Genomic DNA, 23,290 nt, shown 5'->3' on the forward strand with positions numbered 1-23,290 from the left:
GAACTGTATGCCCTGTCAAGCTGACTTTCATGCATGAAGGCAAGAGAGGAACTCGGGAGAGCAGCAGCCGAGGAAAGTCATGTAGAGCAGAGTTTCAGCCCAGGTTGCATAATTCACTTAATTTACGAGTTTGTGTTCATTCCAATTGAGTAAGGAATGATCACTAATTCTATCACAATTCTGAAGTTAATTTTTATATGATTCTTCTTTAGCTGGAATATGTTTTCAAGTAATTTGTTTAAAAGAAGGGCCATGGGTGTATATGTTTTGAGTTCTCCCCTACCTAGGAATGCCCAGCAAAAACCCTCTGGTACCTCCCTCTACGTATTTGTTCTCCTAAACCTGTGCCTATTTGTGCATTCCTAGTGCTTGCCACACAGTGGGTGTCAATGGACACCAGCATAAGCACAAGTAAAGGGACCACGAGATAGAGAGGCTCAGATCTGTACTGCCCTGACTCCCGATCGTTTCCTCATAAAAGTTAGGATTCTCACTAGAAAGGGATGTGGATGAAATTACAGGTCGAAATTTTGCTTTTATTTCAAAATCAAACTGAAGCATAGTTCTGACCATGTACTACTTGTGAAAGGCTTGTGAGGTTACAGAAACAGTTCCATACGGGTTCCAGTCAGACCCAAAATGACACCAAGCAAACTTGTAATTGGCAGAGATGGCTTCTTTAATCTGCAGGGATTTTTTTGAAGTTCTCCACCCTAATTTCTGAATATCATAAAAAGTAAAAAGCACTTTTGTCATTTTTCCTTTGAAAATGTTTTTAGCAGCAAACAGGATTACTTGTTTTCCTCACTTCATTTTTAGGAGCATAGTAGATATATGTCAACTTAATTAAAATTAGAGAGGGAAAAAACCAAAAAGCCCCTCATTGGCATTGCTCATCCACGGAAGACTCACATAAACAGGTAATCATGTTCATGTTATCACTTCTTCTACAAATATCAATAAAATAAGGTTTGTAAATGGTAAATACAGTAGTAGCAGTTCACATATATTTGACACACTTTCACACAGGATTCAGTAAACAACAATAAATATAATTTCCCCTCTTCAGAACAAAAAAAGGGATTTATAGGAAAGAAAGGATTAATTTCTTGGGGTTTATCAGCACACCATTTTAGTGTGACTTGAAAGAATTAAAAACCATGAAATTGTATTCACTGAATACTGGCCCATCGTTTTTTCTTTTTCTTTTTTTAAACCTGGCTTAAATACATACACCATGGCTTTCTATTAAAATCCTTCAATCTATGAGGATTTGTGGTAGGTAAGACTACATTAAAATTTTTTTTCCTTATTATGAATTTCATTCAGTTAAAAAAAATCTGACATTTCCCTTAAATGTTAAGTTGAAGCCTGATCTATGCTGCTGAATCCTGTAAAATGAACCTAATTTTCAGAGTGATTAGGAATGCCTGAGTGGCCATTTAGAGCGCTGCATTTTCCTTCCCTCATGATTCCTGCTGGGTCCTCTTCACTGAGGCTTTTCCCTGAGTCATATATTTACTGGAAAGGCTACCTAGAGGAGGGGAGGAAACAAAACCCAACATAAATAAAATAAGTCTCACTTCATCAAAAAATCTGTAACATTACTACTTATTGCTAATTATTCACGGAAACTTTTCACACTGGAAATGGTCACTTGTTTTGAATTAAGTAATTAGGCTAGATATAAAGTCTATAGCATATGAAACACGATCTATTAAACATAAGCCTAGTCAAAGTCTTTTTAAATGCAGACAAGTCGCTAGAGTGACATCATTTTAATACAGTTTCAGAAATGAGGATTACTTATTAAAACCACACCACAGAACAGTTAATAATATATGCTGTAACCTAAATAATTTGACTTCTGAGCACACACACCCTATAGAATCTCTCACCTAAACTCAAGGACATTCACACAAGAATGTGCACAACACTGTTTATAACAGCAAAAAATCACACTCAATTTAATGCTCATATACTAGGTAATGGATATATACAATATTCTGTATTCATATGATGGAATACTGCAAACCCCCCCCCCCCCATAAACTTCTATACAGCAATATGTTTAAAATACAGCAATATGTTTAAAATTTAAAAATCATTTTGTTAAATAGATATGAAAAGCGATTGTAGAATATTTTATACAGCATGATGCCATGTAAATTTAAAAATTCACCAAGGGTAATATGTTAAAGGATACATATGTATGAGCTTTCATGAAGAATTGAAGGAGCCCTCAATTCATAATAATGGATGCCTCCAGGATAGAGGGGGACATGACTTACAGAATGGACCTGGGCGTGGTAGTAAAAGGGTACTTTCAGTATTTTAATCTTTTATTTTAAAAAAGATTGGAAATGTGTGCTGGCCAGTGTGGTTAAGTGGTTAGAAAGTTGGCCTGAGCACCTAGGGTCATAGGTTCGATTCCCAGTCAAGGACACGTACTTTGGTTGCAGGTTCAATTCCTGGCCAAAAAAAGAAAAAAGATGGAGAAAATATCCTTGGGTAAGAATTATTCAAAAAGGATTGGAAATGTGAAAAAAAATGATGCTATTTCTCTAGTACAGTGATGGCGAACCTTTTGAGCTCAGCGTGGCAGCATTTTGAAAAACCCTAACTTAACTCTGGTGCCGTGTCACATATAGAAATTTTTTGATATTTGCAACCATAGTAAAACAAAGATTTATATTTTTGATATTTATTTTATATATTTAAATGCCATTTAACAAAGAAAAATCAACCAAAATAATGAGTTCACGTGTCACCTCTGACACGCGTGTCATAGGTTCGCCATCACTGCTCCAGTAGATGGGTAGTTGTTATATTATGTGTATCTTTTTATATTTTTCCCAAAGTGTTAAGAGCCATTCTTTTCTAATAGTACTAATAGTTTTATTAATATATCACCTAAACATGTAACTTCCTATATCTATATATATAAAAGCCTAATATGCAAAGTGTTCCCTTGGGAGTTCAACTGACTGAGAGTTAGATTGCTTGCTATGATGTGCGCTGACCACCAGGGGGAAGCGTGGAACCAAGGGAGGCCTCGGCTGGCAGCGGGCAGCCGCTAGGGACCCTACCTGTGCATGAATTTCGTGCACTGGACCTCTAGTATAAACATAAATCTCAGCATACCTGAAGATATTTTAAAATTAATAGAAATAAAATATAAATGAACACCATGAAATTCATAAATTGTGTAAGCGTGACTTGAAACTACCCGAAAGTTGGCTTGAGATCAAACTACTAAAATAAACAAACAAGCAAACAAATGTCTGGATGGCAAAACAAATCATAAATGAGGCTGAAAGAATAATAAACTGGGGGTGGAGGTGGTGAAGGATGTTATAACACATTTGACAAAGCATGAATGCATTTCTATGTAGAAAGAACTAAAAACAAAGATGACTACTGTAATAAAAAGTGCAAAGATATAACATGAAGAAATACAAATGAAAACATGTACAAAAATGTTGAGTTCAATGGCATAATAGAAATTCAAGCAGACTGTCAAAAAAGTATCTCAATGAAGTGAGGGTGTGGGAGACAGGTTGTGAATGACTCTCTGGGATTGCCAATCATAAATTGGCATTACTGGTACCACTGTTGAAAGGTACATACTTCTCAACCCATCATTCTAACTGGGAATTTGTCCTGAGGATATATACCTAGACAAATATCCTTTATAGGGTTTTATATACATAGTGATCTTCAAACTTGGGTATATGTATTTATGAGCTGACTTAACAAGACAAGTGGGGAAGGGGTGTTAAGAGAATTGCTTGCAGCCTCTCAATTTCTATCTGAATTCTTCCTGAGAATGCCTTCATGACCAAGGCTTTGGGCAGGTTCTTAGAAATCACACCAATTTTCCTTTCCAAATTCCCTTTCACAATTCTTCTCCTACTTTCACTATAATATAAAAGACAGGCATATCTCCTAACCATCCAAATCTTAATGTGGTATGATGCCCTGGAGTGGAAAAACCTGGAGGTAGGGAGGTGAAGAAAATGATGGTTTGTGATAAATGCAAATGTCTCTAGTAAAACCCCAAAGTTTTAGTTTTTTGTAAAGTTACATTAATAGCTGATGATCATCACAAATAATTTCTGATATCACATTACTATGTGAGTTTTGGTCATTTAATGAATGATAAATAAAGAGTCATTGTTGTAATACATTTTTCATTCCCAAATTCTTAAAAGAATTTATATTATTTTTAATTTGCTATCATAAAGACTACTAAGTTTTCTCAATATTTACCAATCATAAAACAAAAAACAAAAATTAGAGATAGTAATGATAAAGAACACTGTTTTCATTCCTGCAGTAAGTAGTATTGGTCCATAGATAGATAAATGAACTGGGAAAAATCCCATCTATTCATTAAATGACAGTCATTTTTTTTTTTTTAATATTTTGATTTTTTACAGAGAGGAAGGGAGAGGGATAGAGAGTTAGAAACATCGATCAGCTGCCTCCTGCACATGTCCCACTGGGGATGTGCCCACAACCAAGGTACATGCCCTTGACCGGAATTGAACCTGGGACCTTTCAGTCCGCAGGCTGATGCTCTATCCACTGAGCAAAACCGGTGCTGGCAAATGACAGTCATTTTTAGTATGTAAACATAAAAAGTAATTTTAAATCCAAATTTGTAACATTTTCTTTGATCAATCATTGTTCTAATGGTTGTAAAAACAACTTAGAAGAAAATTCTATGCTTTGAGACTTAAGAAAAAGCTTAAAATTCCAATTTACATAAATATTTTTATTTCAGGTAAGTATGATAGGCTGATCAATAAAATGCTTGAACTATATGATAAAAATATATCAACCTATATAAAAGCCTAATATGCAAATTGTCCCCTCGACTGGGAGTTTGACCAGGGGGCAGGGCTGGCCAACCACTTGTGGCCCCTCCCCCAGCCGGCCCAGCTCCCAATTGGCTCCCCTCCCACACCCGCTCCCCGCAACCGTGCATGAATTCGTGCATTGGGTCTCCAGTCTTAATAGAAAATTCTGTGGAAGTGAAACAAAGGTATTCAAGGAAAAATAGGAAATGATGTAAAGTTTCTGCAATAATATTTATATTTCATTTGATACATACATTTAAAGCTGATTTAAAAGTTGTATTTTATGTTAGTATTTATTATCCCCCCCACCCCCAGAAATTACAAAAGCTTTGCAGCTATGATGAAAAACTTAGACATCAACTTAAAAACATAAAGGAGACATATGAACTTTCAAAATTTTGTGAAAGTATGTAATCAAAAAATGTTTTGAAGACACTGATATATCATATATTTGAAAACAGTCCCTTAATCAGGAATGATTAAAGAAATAATAATATAGTGATATACTGGAGTATCAAGAATACTGGATATCAAAAAGGATGATTTACATTCACGGATAATAAGATCTCCCCATACTGTTTCAAAAAATGTTGGAATGGCTCAGAGGTTGAGTGTCGACCTATGAACCAGGAGGTCATGGTTCGATTCCCAGTCAGGGCATCTGCTTGGGTTGCAGGTTCGATCCCCTGTGTGGGGTGTGCAGGAGGCAGCCCATTAATGATTCTCTCTCATCATTGATGTTTCTGTCTCTCTATGTCCCTCTCCCTTCTTTTCTGAAATCAATAAATATATATTAAAAAGAAAAAAGTTATATAAGTACACATCATCATGAGGGAGAAAAGATACCCATTAATCTATTTACAGCATCTTTAATTTTTAAGATTTCAAACCATGGGATTAAAGTGGAATACATGAAGAAACAGTTCCTTTAGAAAAGTAATTTCCTTTAAAAAATGGGGGAGGATTAAGGATCAGAAATATGTTAGGTTCTTGAGATTCACAAACTGAATAAACTGTTATATGTAATTATGTCAGAGTAATTAACTTATGCAAAAAAGTCAGTTTATAACCACGATTCTCTAATCTTCAAATACTCTTATTAAGAAATTTGTCCTGTAAGATAAATTACAGCAAGGTTGGTACTTCCTGTTAATTACAGTAATAAGAACAGTGATAATTTATTGAGTGGTATGTGCCTGATACTGTGCTATGGGCTTTACATATATGAAATTAATCCTTATTGCCCTGTAAGGTGCTAGTTCCAATTAATTGATAAGGAAACTGAGGCAGAGAGAGGTTCAAAACTTGTTGAGGTGACACAGCCAGTAAATAGTTGGGCTTGATTTCAAACTCAAGTATGTCTGACTTTAAAAGCTCATGTTCTTAGCCATTCCACACTCTATTGTTCCTTCAAAGTGAGTATAACTCTAATCAATACAATTTACAGAACATCTAAGGCATTGTGTTTTCTGTGTGTGTGCGGGGGAGGGAAATAACAACGAAGAGCAAGGAAATTCATGAAATTTTCTATTCAATACTATCTAGTTTAGGAGGTAAGAACTATTTTTTAGCCATATGGAAAAGAATGGCCCGGCTGGCGTGGCTCAGTGGTTAAAAGTGAACCTACGATCTAGGAGGTCAGGGTTGGATTCTCGGTCAGGGCACATGCCCAGGTTGCAGGTTTGATCCCCAGTATGGGGTGTGCAGGAGGCAGCCAATCAATGAGTCTCTCTCATCATTGATGTTTTTCTCTTTCTCTCTCCCTCTCCCTGCCTCTCTGAAATCAATAAAACATATATTAAAAAAAGGAGAAGAAAAGAATGGAGACAGGTATTAGGAGAGGACAGGGAATGTGGCTGAGTGTTTACTATAATCTGGGTGCATCTTCTCAGCACCCAGCGAGAATAAATGGTGCTACTGCAATTTTATACATGAGACATCTGGAACTCAGAGAAGCTAACCTCTTGCCTAAGGTCAACACAGCTAATGTGCTAGAGCAGTGGCTGTCCATCAACAGGCTCTGGTGAGAAGGAAGAGCTTTGGGGAAATTTAACACTACATATAATTGAGACATTTCACATTCATAGCAACATATATAATTTGGGTAAGTTTATCATGGATAAGTTTGACAGTCTTAACAGATGTCATATTCTTACTTGAAGAGTTTATGTTTTTGGAAAGGATAGATTTTAGCTACCTATAACTGTTATTTGTTTTTTTTCTGGCATTACATTAATTTTTTTTTTCTGTAATAAATTTAAGTTTTACAGTTGCTCAAAAGATTTATAAGTGTCTTACTTAGAAGATAATTACAGAAATCCTAACTTACTGCCAATCAGTAATGCCATTTTTATAATGTCTAACATCTGTATTCCTCCAGCACTTAAAAAATTATAATAAAATTCTACTTTCAAGATGTGTAAAGCCTTTAGCAGAAGCAATGTTGACATAGCCCTGCAGAAATACCAATGAATCACCACCCACCACAAACCTCTGCTCTGTTCTTGCTGTACGCAGGCGCTGCTCTAAGTGCTTTGACATGGATTTCTCAACATCCCTACAAGTCAGGTATTACTTATTATTATCCCTTAGGACAGATAAGAGAACTGAGGCAAGTGGAGGCTAAGCAGGTGTTTCAAGATTACAAAGCTAGAAAATATACCATGCAATCTGATTGCAGAGCCAATATTCATTCTTAAGACATTTCATCTTTGGCCAAAAGGACATCTAAACTAAGCCATAATCAGTATTTTTCCTATGTAACATGTTCTGGAATTGTTTGTTCAGGGCTGACCCTTGTAAAAACAACTCTTGGCTTGTTTACATATGCTAACCTTGTGATCCTCAAACCCAGAGGATCTATGAGAAACAACCCCTAACTGTGGTTGAGTCTGTTTCCCACAGGCTTTCATTTGTTGAATCAAAGTTGCTTCCAGGGACAGCCTGTCAACTCCCTTATCCTTCTTTCATGGCTGCTTTCATTGTCAATCAAATCATCTCACAATAGGCTCTATTCTCATTTCACTTCTACTTGATTTTGGGGGTTTTCCCAGTAATATTTTTTTTGGTTTATAAGTCCATGCATTCCACTGAGAACAATTACAAAACCTTCCCAGCAAACAGCTGCTCCTGAATTTTCTCACTGAGCCTCCTGTGTCTTTACCTTTCATGCATTCCAGTCCCCTTTTGGGTAAGGATGGCAATTCTTTGAAGCTTTGTGCTTCTCTTTGAATCATCTGACCTCACTCTGTATGTCAACATCAATCCCCAGGCCTTTGAAATTTTGATTGTTAAAAGGTCTGACGCTATTAAAAAACCCACCACCAGTCAAGTTCACAAATCATAAAAATAAATGCCTATTTCTTTTTAGATTATTTTACATGAGATAATGACCTTGGCACTTTTCTCCTGTTAACATTCAAAGTAGAGACAACCAAACATTCCTCGCTGGAGCTTTCTTAGCCTTCCCAGGTGAGATCACTGTGCCCTGGCAACAGCTGGTGGACCAGGGAAGAGCTCTCTTTACTGCAGGATTTAGGAGGCTGCTGAGGATCTGAGTGCTACTTCTCCGTAACTGACATTTATGGGAGATAGCTTAGAGTCCAGCGGTTCTCAACCTGTGGGTCACGACCCCTTTGGCGGTCGAACGACCCTTTCACAGGGGTCGCCTAAAACCATCCTGCAAATCAGATATTTACATTACGATTCATAACAGTAGCAACATTACAGTTATGAAGTAGCAACGAAAATAATTTTATGGTTGGGTCACAACATGAGGAACTGTATTTAAGGGCCAGAAGGTTGAGAACCACTGGCTTAGACCCGTCACACTTTGTAACTAACACAGGCATTAGCAATAACATGATACGTACAAACTGAGCATACAAAATGTGGATTGACATGACATACAAAAATGTCAGGTTATATTAATGAAGTTTTAAAATTTCCAAATTTTCTCATAAATTATACAATCAAGTTCAAAAGACTATACATGCTTATATAATTTCCCTCCTTTAAAACAACTTTATTGGACAAGATGAGAGAGGGAGAGAGGAGAGGAAAGGGGAGCGATGAAAGACTGACAGGCACTTTTAAGCAAAGTTACTACGGATATCAACAGGCCAGAAGTCAGAATGTTTGCATCAAATTTATAGTTTCATCCTTTTGTACCAAAAAAGCTGAAAAAGCTAGTATGTTAAAGTTACTTTATTTTTCTTTTCTGCTTCAATTTCCTCCCTTCTGTTTCAAGACTCAAAAGCACTATTGAAACTCCAGGAAAAGGCCTGCAGAGCCTTCCAGTGTCCCCTCCCTTCCAGCACCTGTCCATAGACCCGGGGACCTACCACTTTGTGCCCACAGCTGAAGTCACGTTGCCTGCAATTCCTCTCCCAGCATTTCTCACCAGAACTCCTTGTAATCAGGTTTTTCTCCCTTGCATGCCAAAGAAACAGCTCTTTTCAAAGTCACCAGTGACTTCTGCATTGCCAAGTCCAGTGCTTAATTCTCAATCTACAGCTGCAGGAGACCTATGAGCAGCAACTCACACAATTCCCTTCTCTTTGAGGAACTTCCTCTATTTGAATTCCAGGACCCAGCTCTCTCTCTCTCTCTCTCTTTTTAAAAAAATATTTTTTATTTATTTTTTACAGAGAGGAAGGGAAAGGGATAGAGAGTTAGAAACATCGATGAGAGAGAAACATCGATCAGCTGCCTCCTGCACACCCCCTGCTGGGGATGTGCCTGCAACCAAGGTACATGCCCTTGACCGGAACCAAACCTGGGACCCTTCAGTCCACAGGCCGATGCCCTATCCACTGAGCTAAACCGGTTAGGGCAGGACCCAGCTCTATTGCTGCTTCTGTTCTCTCATTGACCATTTTTTCTGTCTCCTTTATTTTCCACCTGAGCATCTAAATGCTTTTCTTTTCTATCTGCATTTACTTTCTAGGTGATCTCACTCACACCCAGGCCTAAATACAATTACACTGATATTAAAATTTATTATCTCCTGCTCTAAAGGCCAGGCTTATATCCAATTGGCTACTCGGCATCTCTATCTAGATATCTAGTCAGTTTCTTAAACTTAGGTTTCTAAAACAAAACTCTCTTTCTCCCCCCAATATACTCTCCAAGCAGAGAAAATTCAACCTCTATTCTTCTGGTTGTTCAGGCCAAATATCATAGTGGCATCTCTGATTTATACTTTGTCATCCAACCCTCAGAAATTATGTTTGAAGATGCCACCATCAAAATACAGTGGAAGTCCTCACTTAATGTCATCGATAGGTGCTACATGATCCAGACCCATCTACCCTGCCCTCACCTCTTACCACCCTTTCCTGCTCATTCCAGTCAGTGACCCTGGAGGACAAAAACTGTTTTTGGTTCTGCTGTAACAGTCGAACTCCAATTTCCCACTGACTTGCCCCTTCCTTGATTCTTTGCTTAAGTTTAAAAGTTACTTTATAAGAAAGGCCACCTCCCTCTCCAACATTCTGTTTCCCTTTTCCTGCTTTATATTTCTTAGCACCTGTCACCACAGGAAATGTTTATGTATCTCCTCTGACTAGAATGAGAGAGGGGCTATGCTGTAGCCTCAGTGGGTGGGTGTGCGCCTTAAATATTTGCTGAAGGAATGAATAAATGACTTAGTGAGAGAGAGAGAGTGGAGTTCAGACCAATAATTACTTTCTTTCCTTACTTTGGTGCAGTGAATAATCTCCATGAAGAGATTACACTGTTGACAACACAGTGGCAATTTCAAAGCAGAAACAAAAAGCATGGAAGAGGAACAAATAATTCAAGACTATGGTTCCTTCTCAGGGATGGTATAAGAATCACCTATAAATTAAAAAAATACACAGGCCCAAGCCTAATCCTTGAAGAATCTGATTTAGGAGATGAAGGAGGGGCAGGGTAACTGTATTTTTAAAAGTTCCCCAAGTGATTCTGATGTCCAAGCCCTGTTAAAACCACTTATTCTAAAGAAGTGTCTCAAAAGGCATGTGGTAACTATGCAGTAAGTAAAAGAACACACATTTGTTGTTTTCAACCCACATACCTGACTGGGGACTCAAAAATATAGCTGCTTTTTGTTTCTTTTTGTCTTCATGTAAAAGCACTGCCTAAAAAATGAAATACACTGGTTTACAAAATTGAAAGGAATAGCATCTGAAAGAGCTTTAAAACTGTAACCATATCCAAGGAGAGCTGAAATTAGGCATGTGGGTGGCAGAATTTTGCAAGTTACTGAAAAGCGAGACACATATGCAGGGATCCTTAAAGCACGCCCTGCCATCCCGGGCACAGCAAGCCTCCTCACCACACTGTGCTGAGGGCAGAGGGAGGGAGCCGGGGGGTTAGCCAGAAGGAAGTGAGGGCCAGGGCCTGCCCAGCACCTCAAGGACCCGGCACACCTTGAGGACCTGGCAGAGCTGCTAGCACCCAGTAAAGGTTTGCTGACTAGACAGATGCTGGAAGGCCTTCTTGCTTAGGTTTGAGTTAGGTTTACCTGAACAAATGTTTCAGTTGGTCTCAAAGTACTAGGTGAAGAAGGGGATCCACATACCCAATGTGGTTTAAACATACCTAAGAAAGAAATCGGCACTTTTTGTTCCTACTTTAAATTGAAAGCAGTAGTCCTGTTTTCAAACTTGTACAGAAAGCTTGTCTGTTGATATGACAGAAGCTCTACTGAATATATTGCGTGGACAAAATAATAATGTATTTGCAGAAATGAGAGGGAGCAGCAGAACTCTTAGATAGGAAGCAGCAGCTAATTATTCTTCATTGCAACTGGAAAAAATTCACCACACTCCAGCCCACTCTTCCCTTCTTATTTTACTTTTAGAATATGACAACTTGACTTACACTGTACATACTGCATTCTGAAGTAACCAAGACTAATGCTTCTGCTTTGGTTGGATTATTACCTCCCCCCGCTCCTGCCATATCCCCTTCCCCTCTGATCTGCTGCTGTCGCAGCCTGACAGAATCACTGCTCTAACTGTTTTGAGAGCTTCACTATTAGACAACTTAAAACTTGCTACTAGCTAAAAAGCAGCAATCCATCCATGCTGGGGACCACAGGGCATTTCTTCACCACTCCGTTGTAACAAAAAGGAACACAATGACAATGTGCTTCAGCTATTTGTAACACAGACCTTGAGTTCCTCTGAATGGTGGCCTACAACAACTGTGGTAAAACTTTATTACATCTCATCTACACTGTTTACAGTTTCCTCATCTGTTAACTGGGGCTGTGGTGAAAATTACATGAAATTACCCATGTAGTTAAAATAGTGCCTGGTCTATATTAAGCAATCAGTGAATGTTAGTTATTGCTATTATTTTGAATTCTCATAATTATATTTATTTCATATAAAAGAAAATCATTTTATTCTGGCATTTGTCCCACATTAGGGCAAAAGAGCTTGAGTTTGAGTTCTTTAGAAGTAGGGCAAAGTGTATCTTTCATAAATGTTTTAAGTCCTATTTTAAAATCAGTAATTAATTTAAAAATATACTCCTTTGCATATAAAGCTTCTTTTTGGAAAAAGCAAGTACAGGTGATCTATAAGTTTCTTGTTTTAAGAAGAAAGAGACAAAAAAGAAAGAAAGAGACACCATATTGCTGATTTAATGAACTGGGGAAGAGGTTGTTAGTGTTCCAGGAACAATAAACACTGGAATGTACACTTTAAGGGAAACTACCAGCAGTGCTAACTTTTGTGGGCTGTTCACAAACATATACAGTTGAGGACAGAAATAGGGTTACTATTTTAATAAAAAAAAAAAATTTCTTAGAGTCTCTTTTATAAACTAACCATATTTCATCCACATTCACAGATTTGTTCTAAAAAAGTGAAAGTGTATAAACTGCTTATATATATACAAAGGCACCCTTACTCTTACTAGTCTGTCAAAAAGGTACCTTAAATATTTGAGCCATTTAATATAATGTGTTAATTCAGATCCAACAACTTAAAGAGGCAAGATAATGGATGATTTTGAACTACTGACTTATGTTTTTCCTCATCATAATCATCGTATTTATTGCAGAAAAATATTTAAATGATAAAATCCAAAGACAAACCCCTCCTTAATTCTCCTCTGCAGTTAGAACCACTATTAACTGTATAACCTATTTCCTTATAGTCCCTTTTCCACGCATGTGCATGTTATGTATTTAAACAGAAATACATGTGGCTCAGTGAACACACAGTTTGGCAGCCTGAGATTACCTGACGCCTCCTCCATGGCTGGGCAGTGCTTCAACTTCAAAAGTGCCCACACTCAGTAGCTCAAGTTACAGTTTGTCTTATGGTCACTTAGGCTACATTTTTTAGGTACTGGGAATGACTAGGTTTTCATTTTATTGATAATCTTATTTAAAAAGTCAACCAAAATACTTTCATAAGCTTCTAAATAAAACCAGGAATTAAGTGTTTAAGACTTATAAAAGATAAGGATTAAAGGAGGAGAGGGAATCTGACTTTCTTAAAAAAAATCTTTTTGAGTCATTACATTTGTTAAAGAAAGAAATAGTACAGAACTCTAAAAAGATTTCCCTTGAGATGTGATTGGAAACATCAAAGTGTGACTGGTGTGCATACCTGGAGAGCCTTTGAACTGTGGGCATTCCTTTTTAATGTGCCCCTCTCGTCCACAAATAAAACAACGTTTTTCTCTCAAGTCTTTGTCATCCTGTCTCTTCCACTTTTCCGCCGACGGCCTGAGCATCTTCTCTCTCCCCAGATCGACAACTGCCTTCACCGGCTTGGCTTTCTGAGGCGTGTACTGCACGGGCTTCTCCTCTTTTGAGGACACCTCCCTCTCTGCACACTTGTTTTGCACTTCTTTGTCATCTTTGCTTCTTTTGTCCTTGTTCTCAGGGTATCTTTGGTTTGGGGTATCTTCCTGATCTCGCCGTCGCCTCACTCTGTAGAAAATGATATAATACTGGTAGGAAAAGAATCCAAACAGAATTCTAACAAAATAAGACAATTCCAGGTTTAGAAAATAATGAGAAACAGAAGGCATTAAAGGGCAACCCCAGAATTTAACAAACTTAAATCTATTTTTTTCTACTAAAAAGCAACCTCAGGGCTTAAGGGTGTTTTTCCTTTTTATTTTCACAATTACTCCAGTGCTCTAAAACCAATTAGTGGGACTCCTTGATATTGATGTAATGAAACTTGTCCTTGGGGTGATTCTTTTAGAACCTTTCTGGCCTGCTTAGCATTCTTTACTAGACACTGGAAATTTGAGATGTGAAACTTTAAATACATTCATTCACATGCCCAGAAAAGGGACCAGAAGGAAATAGGTTCACAAGCAAGTGATGGTTATAAGGAGATTTAGGGTCTTAAAATATTAAAATCATTTTTTCCTTGCCCATGACCAGTGACTATATTACTTGAGTAAAAAACAAATATGTACTAAATAAGAGCCTTAAATTTCAGATGATGACCTGTTTTATTTTTGTTGTTGTTGCTTGTTTTTGGTTAATCCTTACCCAAATATATTTTTCCCATTGATTTTTAGAGAGTGGAAAGTGGGAGGAGAGAGAAATATCAATGTGAGAGAGACTCATTATTGGTTGCTGCCCATACACGTCCCGACAAGGGCCAAGGATCCAACCTGCTACCCAGGTACGTGACTTTGACCGGGTATCAAACCCATGACCCTTTGGTCCCAGGGCCGATGCTCTAAGCACTGAGTAACACCAGCCAGGGAGATGATAACCTGTTTTTAAATGAGCATATTATCATCCAAGTAAAAGCACCACTACCACCTCAAACAATATGTTCAAAGTGAGCATCCAAAACCATGTCCCTCTGTCCTCCTGCAAACAGCAGAAAGCATGGTCACCAAGCTGAGTAGGTCACCATAGCAATATTAAGGCGTACAAGTAAAACTGTGTACAAGTGAAAGGGTCTTATAGTCCGAGACATTGTCAGTGAATCCCAATCCCAACAGGGCACGCCCCTTATTGTACATTAGAAGTGTAACTGACATCCTGAAGGAACCAATTTTACTTTTCATTGACTGAAATGATTCTGAACTTCTCACTGCTGTAAAAGGGAAGAATTTTAGTTTCCTCTTTTCTCTTCCATCCCAACCGGAGAGGCCGATAACCAGATGATTGAGCAATGATTAGGGCCATGACCAATATTAGGAAAAGGGACCAGGCCTGAGAGACTGTCGCCGTTACACTGGAGTCAATTCTCATTATCTGTATGTAAGGCCATATTTTAAATCACCTCATTTTCATTACAAAAAACCTTAAATTTACCTGAGAACTGCTGAATTTCCTTAAAGTTTATTTTGTTACAATAGAACCTCATTTAAAAACGGGTACATTAAGAGCATAAAATCAAAACCACCACTTTTGAACATTTACTTACTTTCTCCTCAAAGGGCAGTCCTTCATGAAGTGTCCAATTTTCCCACAAATTCGGCAACATCTATCATTTGGGGCCAACTGTCCTTCAGTTAGTACATCTGGATCAAAAAAGTACTCCTAGAAAAACATAAATATATACAAATATGAAGTATTACTATGAGATCAAAACACAAAGCTAACCCGACAGCAATCAGGTATCTTATATCTCAACATCAACATTATCATTAACTTAATACCTATTATTTATACTGGTTAATTTCAAATCTAAAACTATTATGAGGTCTAAATCAGGATTTTACCTAAACTCCAATTTTACGTAGTCCTTTTCATCACAGCACTCTGTTTATCCTTAACCACAAAGGTAGCTTTCCCCAGCACTGCTAAATATAAGAGCATCACATAGCCCAGAAGTCAGCTGCCCCAGGACTTGGAGGGAGCTGAGTCCAGGTACAAAAGTTTCCTTGCTCTAAAAAAAGAGAAAAGCTAACACCTAATGAATTGAGGAACATGATGTGCATATACAGATTACAGAGAAAAATAAAGAGGCTATGTGCTGTTGCTTTATTTCATTGTGGTTTCTGAAGGGAAATATCAGAAGAAAGGAAAGACAATGGTCTGGACTCTAGCCCCTTTACCACTGAAATGAAGGTGGGGGACCAGCAGCACCAGCATCACCTGGGAGCTTGTAAGAAATGCAAAGTCCTCCTGAGTCAGAATCTGCATTTAACAAAATCCCCAGGTGATATGTTTGGACAAGTTTCAGAAGCACTGACAGACTACCACAGCAATATCTACAACTAGATGTTCACATGTTATCAAATGCTGAATATTGTTACACACAAAACAGTTAAGGTTCATTAAAAGTGTATTCAGAAGATTAATGCAGAAAAATAATAACTTTATTTTAAACATAAAACCCTCTAGCTCTGCTCTAGCTGGTGTGGCTCAGTTGGTTGGAGCATCGTCCCATGCACTAAAGGGTTGACAGTTCAATTCCTGGTCAGGGCACATACCTGGGTTTCAGGTTTGATACTCAGACAGGAGGCAACCAATAGATGTTTTTCTCATACATCAATGTTTCTCTCTCTCTCCCCCTTATCCATAAATATAAAATATATCCTTGGGTGAGGATAATAATAATAATAATGATAATTTTAAAAACCTCTAGTTTCTTACCCCCTTTTTTCTCACTGAAATACGTTATGTTTATAATGCAAGTTTGTTTTTAATGAGTGCGGCTCAATAGAAACCTGAGCATTAGTTTATATGAGAACAGACAGTTCTAGTACAGGCAGCACCGTCCCATTAAGGGATTTATTACTCTTTGCAAGTACAGTAATAAACAAACAAAGGAAAGTCTAGACTTCATATGGATGCCCTTAGGCATGTGCAAATGGCTTGGCTGAGGCTGGCATGGAGCTCAATGCTGGTGGTGCAGCAATGCCACCTATATGTCTTACCAAGGAAAAGCAGCAGCACCAAAATTATAAATCTTCCCACCCAAACTCCACCTCTGGCTATTTTTCCCCATTCTCCTGATGAACTGTCTCAGAGCAGGGATTTTTTTAAAAAATGTATTTATTGTCTAAAGTTTTACATATGTCTCCTTTTTCTCCAATTGATCCCCCTTCCCCGCCCCTCCATTCCCACCTCAGGCAAGCCCCCAAGAGCAGGGATGTTTTAGAAAGGATTTTTAGGGATTTGTGTTGTAATTGTTCATCTTGGTGGCTAGACTCACCAGATAGAGTATTTAAGTTATTACTGAAGTAATATGTACAAATTAAATGCTTAATAGGGCTTTCAGAATTTTTTTTTTTTTTTTTTTTTTTTTATGTCCAACAGATGCTTACCATTTTTGAGGTGTAGTCCTTTGGAAATCCTTTGACTGGAATACCAAATACTCTTCTACCATTAATAAATGCTTTCATTATAAAATTGGTCACTAAAAAGAAAAGAATAAGAGCTCAAGTAGGTGAATTAAAAGAGATCACATGAATATTTATAAACAAAGTTAACTTACTTTTCCTTGATAATCCAGCTCCAAGATTATGATTCAAATCAAAGGGATCTAAGTAAAAAAAATGAGAATAAGATAATCAAATGGAAAATGCCGCTATTCATACAATAAATGGTTTACATAACAAGTGTTACATAATTTATCATTATTAAAAGTATTAAATAACTACCTTCTTAATGATCTTCAAATTTGTTATATAGTTAAGTAATATATATTCCCAACTACAAGGCAAGTTTTATTCTCAAAAGTGTCTATCAGAAAAGAGGGTGTTGCTTTATATTTGAATTCTTATAAAATCTTTCGCATTATGAGGAGTTGCTTTATTTTGAATAAAATACTATTTGGAGAAGACTAACATTAGCCTGACATTATTTAATGCTAGTTTTTGAATGTATATAGAGGTCATAAATATATTTAAGACATTTTAGCACTAAATGTTCCCGCCAATTAATAAGCTTTTTAAAGACCACGTTAGAAAATAATTCATCATGGATATCACAGAATGCACTCAAGTGATAAATTAAAACACACATAGGCAATAGCTACTTGGATCTCAATTTCTAGTAAAGGCTTCATATAAGAACTTCCATATGATCTTAAATATTTTCACTCAAACATCTTAGATGAGTGGATATCTGTTGTGTTCTGGAAAACTATTTGTTAGGTGATCCAGAAAGTGGTAGGAAGGATGAAAAACCTGCTGATGTCAATGATGTATGTGGGATCTGAATAAACTGGTTCATAAAATCAATGGGGATAAAGCATGCTTTCTAAAAATTTTTATTTATTTATTTATTTTTTAAATATATATTTTATTGATTTTTCACAGAGAGGAAGGGAGAAGGATAGAGAGTTAGAAACATCAATGAGAGAGAAACATCGATCAGCTGCCTCCTGCACACTGCCCACTAGGGATGTGCCCGCAACCAAGGTACATGCCCTTGACCGGAATCGAACCTGGGACCTTTCAGTCCGCAGGCCGACGCTCTATTCACTGAGCCAAACTGGTTAGGGCAAAGCATGCTTTTTAAATCAAAATATTTTATAAATGATTTAAAATAAATTTACGCTCATGATAATTCATAAGTGAAACATAATGTGTAGATATTTAATTTAATTTAATTATTTCCCGTAAATGCTTAAAAACATATTCAAGAAAGCAAAAAACACAACACAACAAAACAAAAACCACTCCAAAATCTTTTGGAGGGGGATCAACCCATTGTGATTTGAATTCCATTTTATATATTTTCACATTATAAGACTATCAATAGGTAGATAAAAGTTTAACCTAGAGCAGCGATTTTCAACCCATTTGTTGCCACATGAATTTTAAAACATGCGATACCTGACGTAGTCAGGGGGACTGACCTCTTTTCCCTTAAACTGTCAAATAAAAATATGACAGCAACCAGCACAATAGCCATTCGATGTGAATGAGTCAAAATTATACCAATTTTTTTTTTTTTTTTTTTGCCAAATCGACACAAAAATATATTTTTTGGTGTGCTGCAGAATTTTAGTAATTAGTTTATGTGTGCCATGAGATGAAAAAGGTTGAAAGTCGCTGACCTAGAGTAACACATTATTTAGGTGATATGACTTCTGATAGGCAAAAACCCTCCATTAATAGCAAATAAAGATGTTGAAAATTCACTCTTATTAGGGCTTATATCTACCAAGTGTTCAATGATAATAAAAGATCTGTCATGGTGACCAAAGACATAATGTGAAAGGATCCACATAAAGGCATCAATCATTTAAAAGTAAGTGTTTAGCTACAGCAGGAAGGCCAGGAGGGTGGGGGGGCAGGAGGGGAGGGTGGTAAGAGATCAACCGAAGGACTTGTATGCAAGCATATAAGCATAACCAATGGACATAAGACACTGGGGGGTAGGGGAGGCCAGGGGATTGTCAAGGGCGGGGGAAAAAAAAGGACACATATGTAATAATACCCTTTGTAATACTTCAAGCAATAAAAAAATGAAAGAAAAAAAAAAGTAAGTGTTTAGGTGGGAAACAGATGCCTCCACCTGACGCAGGCAGTAATAGGATGGTGCACTGCACACCCTAATCAGTGGCTCTGGGCTGCCCTCCTGGAGAGATGAAGAACAATGCCCTCTTAATTCAAACTCTACATTCTAAGCAACTTTAAGTTTTGATCTTATTTGTACCTTCAATAACAATGTATTTTGAGGTCCACTGTTTCTTAAAAGTTGTAAGCAGACTTTTTCTTCTGATGCTAATAACATGTTCTTTAAAATCAAAGTCCTCTGTGTAGAAACGAAGAAGTCCCAACCAGAGCTGCCCAACAGATTCTGTATTATTTCCATATTCTGGCCAATAGGTGGGCTAAAAACAGAAGAAAACAAGGGATATCATGCCCTATAGTAAAGTGTTAATGTCAATATTCACTTGTATCTTATGAAGTAAATATGGGCTTATTTCTAATTAACTACAGTTTAAACACACAAAATATGTAATTACATAACTTTTCTTTTACGTTTTAAAATACCACCTACCTGAGTTTATTAATCTTCACCCTATGACTTGGGATAGGGAGAGCTCAGGGTTTTTAATGTCAAACCTCAGAATGCATGCTAGTTGAAGAATCTTGAAATGAACTTCAAGAGCCCTGGTGATAATTATAAGTCTTTCCAAGTTATGTACAGAAATTACAGAGCAAATATTCATTTATTTGGAAAAAACTACTAAATTATTTGAAATTATTAGGCATTAAAGAACCTGGATATAGTCCCTAAAAACTCACCTGGCTTAAAAATGTTTTTAACTTCAAAGGAAACATCTGTATATGCTAGTTTTTTTATATTTTTTGTTTTGTTTTTACTATCATAATATAAATAAATATAGCAAAAGATAATATAGTTGTTGACCATCTATCTATACTACAGCATAGTATAGCTAACTTTTAGTCAAGGATGTAAGAAAAAAATCTTTACTATTAAAATACGTACCAGTTCATCTATTTGATCAAAAAAATAAATATTCCAGCCATCAACAAATATTTCAGGTTTCTTTTCACCTTTGTATATCTGCAATTAATTTTTAAACTATTAGTATGGGTTACAAACTTAATGCACTGATACAAAACTTTAGAAAAATTGTTAAAATTTTAACTACAGAACCAGAGAATTTTTCAAAAATATATTTTAATTGATTTCAGAGAGAAAGGGAGAGAGGAAGAGAGAGAGATAGAAACATCAGTGATGACAGGGAATCATTGATTGGCTGCCTCCTGCACGCACCTCCCCACCCCCCCCTCCCGGCCCTGCACTGGGGATTGAGCCCATACCCTGGGCATGTGCCCTGACCGGGAATCAAACCATGACCTCCTGATTCATAGATTGATGCTCAAGCACTGAGCCATGCTGGCTGGGCCAGAACCACAGAATTTTTGAGAAGGAATAAGGCTCAAAATATCACCCAGCTTTACAGATAAGAAATAGAATTTACTTTATTAATACCTCTTGAAGGACAGGAATAACTGGTGGTTTCCTCTGCTGGAGAAAATATAGCACCATAAGTGTATATGCATATGATGATAAGCTGCCTCTGGATGCATCACCAATATCACACATCTGGAGGGAAGGAAAATGAAGATCACAAAGGAAAGATTACCAATGTTTTCTGCTTGCAGCTATTCTATTATCACTAAAAGCAAGTGCTTCTACAGGGCATTAATATAAAAATTACATTTTCAAATGCTAAAATACGCCAACAAAACCAAATAAGAAAAAAGAAAAAAAACCCCAAATAAAACAAAGAACCCAACAAAGCAGTGGAACAATCAGTCACAGCAAGATCAGATAATCATGTAAAATTTAAGACAAAATTTTAGCTTGCTGAGTAGGGCTTCCCAAATAGTTAAAAGAAGCTTTTGACATGGCTAGTCTTAAAAAAAAAAAAAAAAAAAGACGTTTTCAACAAGGTCTGAAGATGCAATAAAATTTCCTGATAAGGTACAACTGAAAGCATACTCACCTTTGTAAAAACTTTCATGGTATAGCATAAATATTTCACTCTGGGATCAATGGCTGAATAAGCAAATAAAAGCCTTGTGTTATGAAGGGCCTGTTAAAAAGGAAATTATACTATAAGGCTATCATTTAGAAGAAAAAGTTTTAAGCTAGAATATTCTGAAAAGATTTACACTGTAATTCATTTTAGAATAAACACACTTAGGCTAAAACTATTATTTCTTACCCCCAAATAAGCTTCAATAACTTAAGAGATAATAATTAAGAATTGTAAATGAGCCCTAACCAGTTTGGCTCAGTGGATAGAGCGTCGGCCTGCGGACTGAAGGGTCCCAGGTTCGATTCCGGTAAAGGGCATGTACCTTGGTTGCGGACACATCCCCAGCAGGGGGCATGTAGGAGGCAGCTGTTCGATGTTTCTATCTCATCGATGTTTCTAACCCTCTATCCCTCTCCCTTCTTCTCTGTAAAATCAATAAAACATATTTAAAAAAAAAAAAAGAATTGTAAATGACATTTGATTTCATGATTTCCATTATGTTAATACTAGAAGACCCGGTGCGCACTGGTGGGGTCCCTCAGCCTGGCCTACACCCTCTTACAACCCAGGGCCCCTCGGGGGATGTTGGACTGCCGGTTGCGGGAATCGAGTCAAAATCCCCCAAGGGATGTAGTAGTGCCTGAAGTGGCAAGTGGCTGCGGAGGAGCCTGAGCCTGGGCAGGGCGCTCACTGCTCCCGCTCATCATGGCCAAGCTGCACCTGCCACTGCTTGGTAGCACTGCCATGGAGATGGGAGATGAAAGAAGCTCGTGTTGCTGAAGCTGTGCTCGCCAGCCATGAGCCCGGTGTCTGGCACCCGTTGGTCAGCTGAGCGGTACTTCTGTTGTGGGAGCTCATTGACTACCAGGGGGCAGCTCCTGCGTTGATCACCTGCCCCCTTTTGGTCAGTGTGCATCATAACAACTGGTCAAACAGTCGACCAGTCACTTAGGGTTTTATATATATATAGAGATAGATGTCCTTAGTGTTAACATTCCTAAAAAATAAGGGCTATGAAAATAATCAGTTTCCTGAATATAATGAACAACCTAAATTGATTAACAAAAATAGATCCAGAGATGTAGAAACATTGAACAGACCAGTCAAAGCTCAGAGGGAAGGTGTGTGTGTATGTGTATGTGTGTGTGTGTGTGTGTGTGGACTTCTATGCATGCATATAGGCATAACCAATGGACACAAACAGTAGGGGAGGGGGTGAGGTCATGTGCTAGGGAGTGGGAGCAGCCGGGGAGAGGTCAATGGGGGAAAAAAGGAGACATATGTAATACTTTCAACAATAAAGAATTTAAGTAAAATAAAAATAATCAGTTTCCTGTAAGTAGATGGATGATTCCCCCAACCTGCCCTGCCCTAGCATTGCCCTTAGGGTCCAGAGAGGTGCCATAAATCCCTAAAACAAACCAAGTGTGAAACAGATATACACACACACACACACACACTCTCCCTCTCTCTCTCTCTCTCTCTCTCTCTCTCTCTCTCTCTCCAAAATTAAAAAAGTTCAAGCCAAACAAAAGCGCCTGCCACTCTGACCTAATTTCAAATGAATATTATTATTAACTTAATTCTCTGTTATACCCCAGCCTCACATCACTGCCAGGCACAGAGCAAGCAAGCACTAATAACTACTGAAAGAATGAATGCATTGGAATGAATGGCTTAAGAGACATTTGTTTCCCTTAATCTCCCTAGAGAAGCGGCTATATCTTACCAATGTGTTATACAAACTGATGTCCACTTCCAGACCGCTTCTCAAATGGTAGAACTTTACAATTGGCACCTTTGCTGTTGTAATAGGCAAGATGTTTCTCAGACCTAGGTTGAAACAAGAGAGTGTCATTAAATACAGCTGGGCACAGAAACTCTTATGTGAGTACCAGAGGCCCGGTGCATGGATTCGTGCACTGGTGGGGTCCCTCAGCCTGACCTGCTCCCTCTTGCAAT

The 23,290-nt window shown here is 37.6% G+C and overlaps 1 protein-coding gene across 1 annotated transcript in view; it reads right to left on the reverse strand.

Annotated features, from left to right (window-relative positions):
• Positions 1-661: 661 nt before the first annotated feature.
• The window catches only part of TUT7 (terminal uridylyl transferase 7), a 57,662-nt gene continuing 35,033 nt past the window's right edge, over positions 662-23,290 (reverse strand). Inside the window, exons 18-27 of the mRNA XM_081103645.1 lie at positions 23,058-23,161; positions 21,293-21,382; positions 20,776-20,889; positions 20,266-20,343; positions 19,465-19,642; positions 17,294-17,341; positions 17,124-17,215; positions 15,275-15,390; positions 13,481-13,806; positions 662-1,534 (exon numbers count right to left, since the gene is read on the reverse strand). Of these exons, the coding sequence (XP_080959771.1) occupies positions 1,467-1,534; positions 13,481-13,806; positions 15,275-15,390; positions 17,124-17,215; positions 17,294-17,341; positions 19,465-19,642; positions 20,266-20,343; positions 20,776-20,889; positions 21,293-21,382; positions 23,058-23,161 (1,214 nt within the window). The 3' untranslated portion in view covers positions 662-1,466. The remainder of the gene's footprint in view (positions 1,535-13,480; positions 13,807-15,274; positions 15,391-17,123; positions 17,216-17,293; positions 17,342-19,464; positions 19,643-20,265; positions 20,344-20,775; positions 20,890-21,292; positions 21,383-23,057; positions 23,162-23,290) is intronic.

The sequence above is a fragment of the Myotis nattereri genome (assembly GCF_964212035.1).
Source record: "Myotis nattereri genome assembly, chromosome: 12".
Lineage (NCBI taxonomy): Eukaryota > Metazoa > Chordata > Mammalia > Chiroptera > Vespertilionidae > Myotis > Myotis nattereri.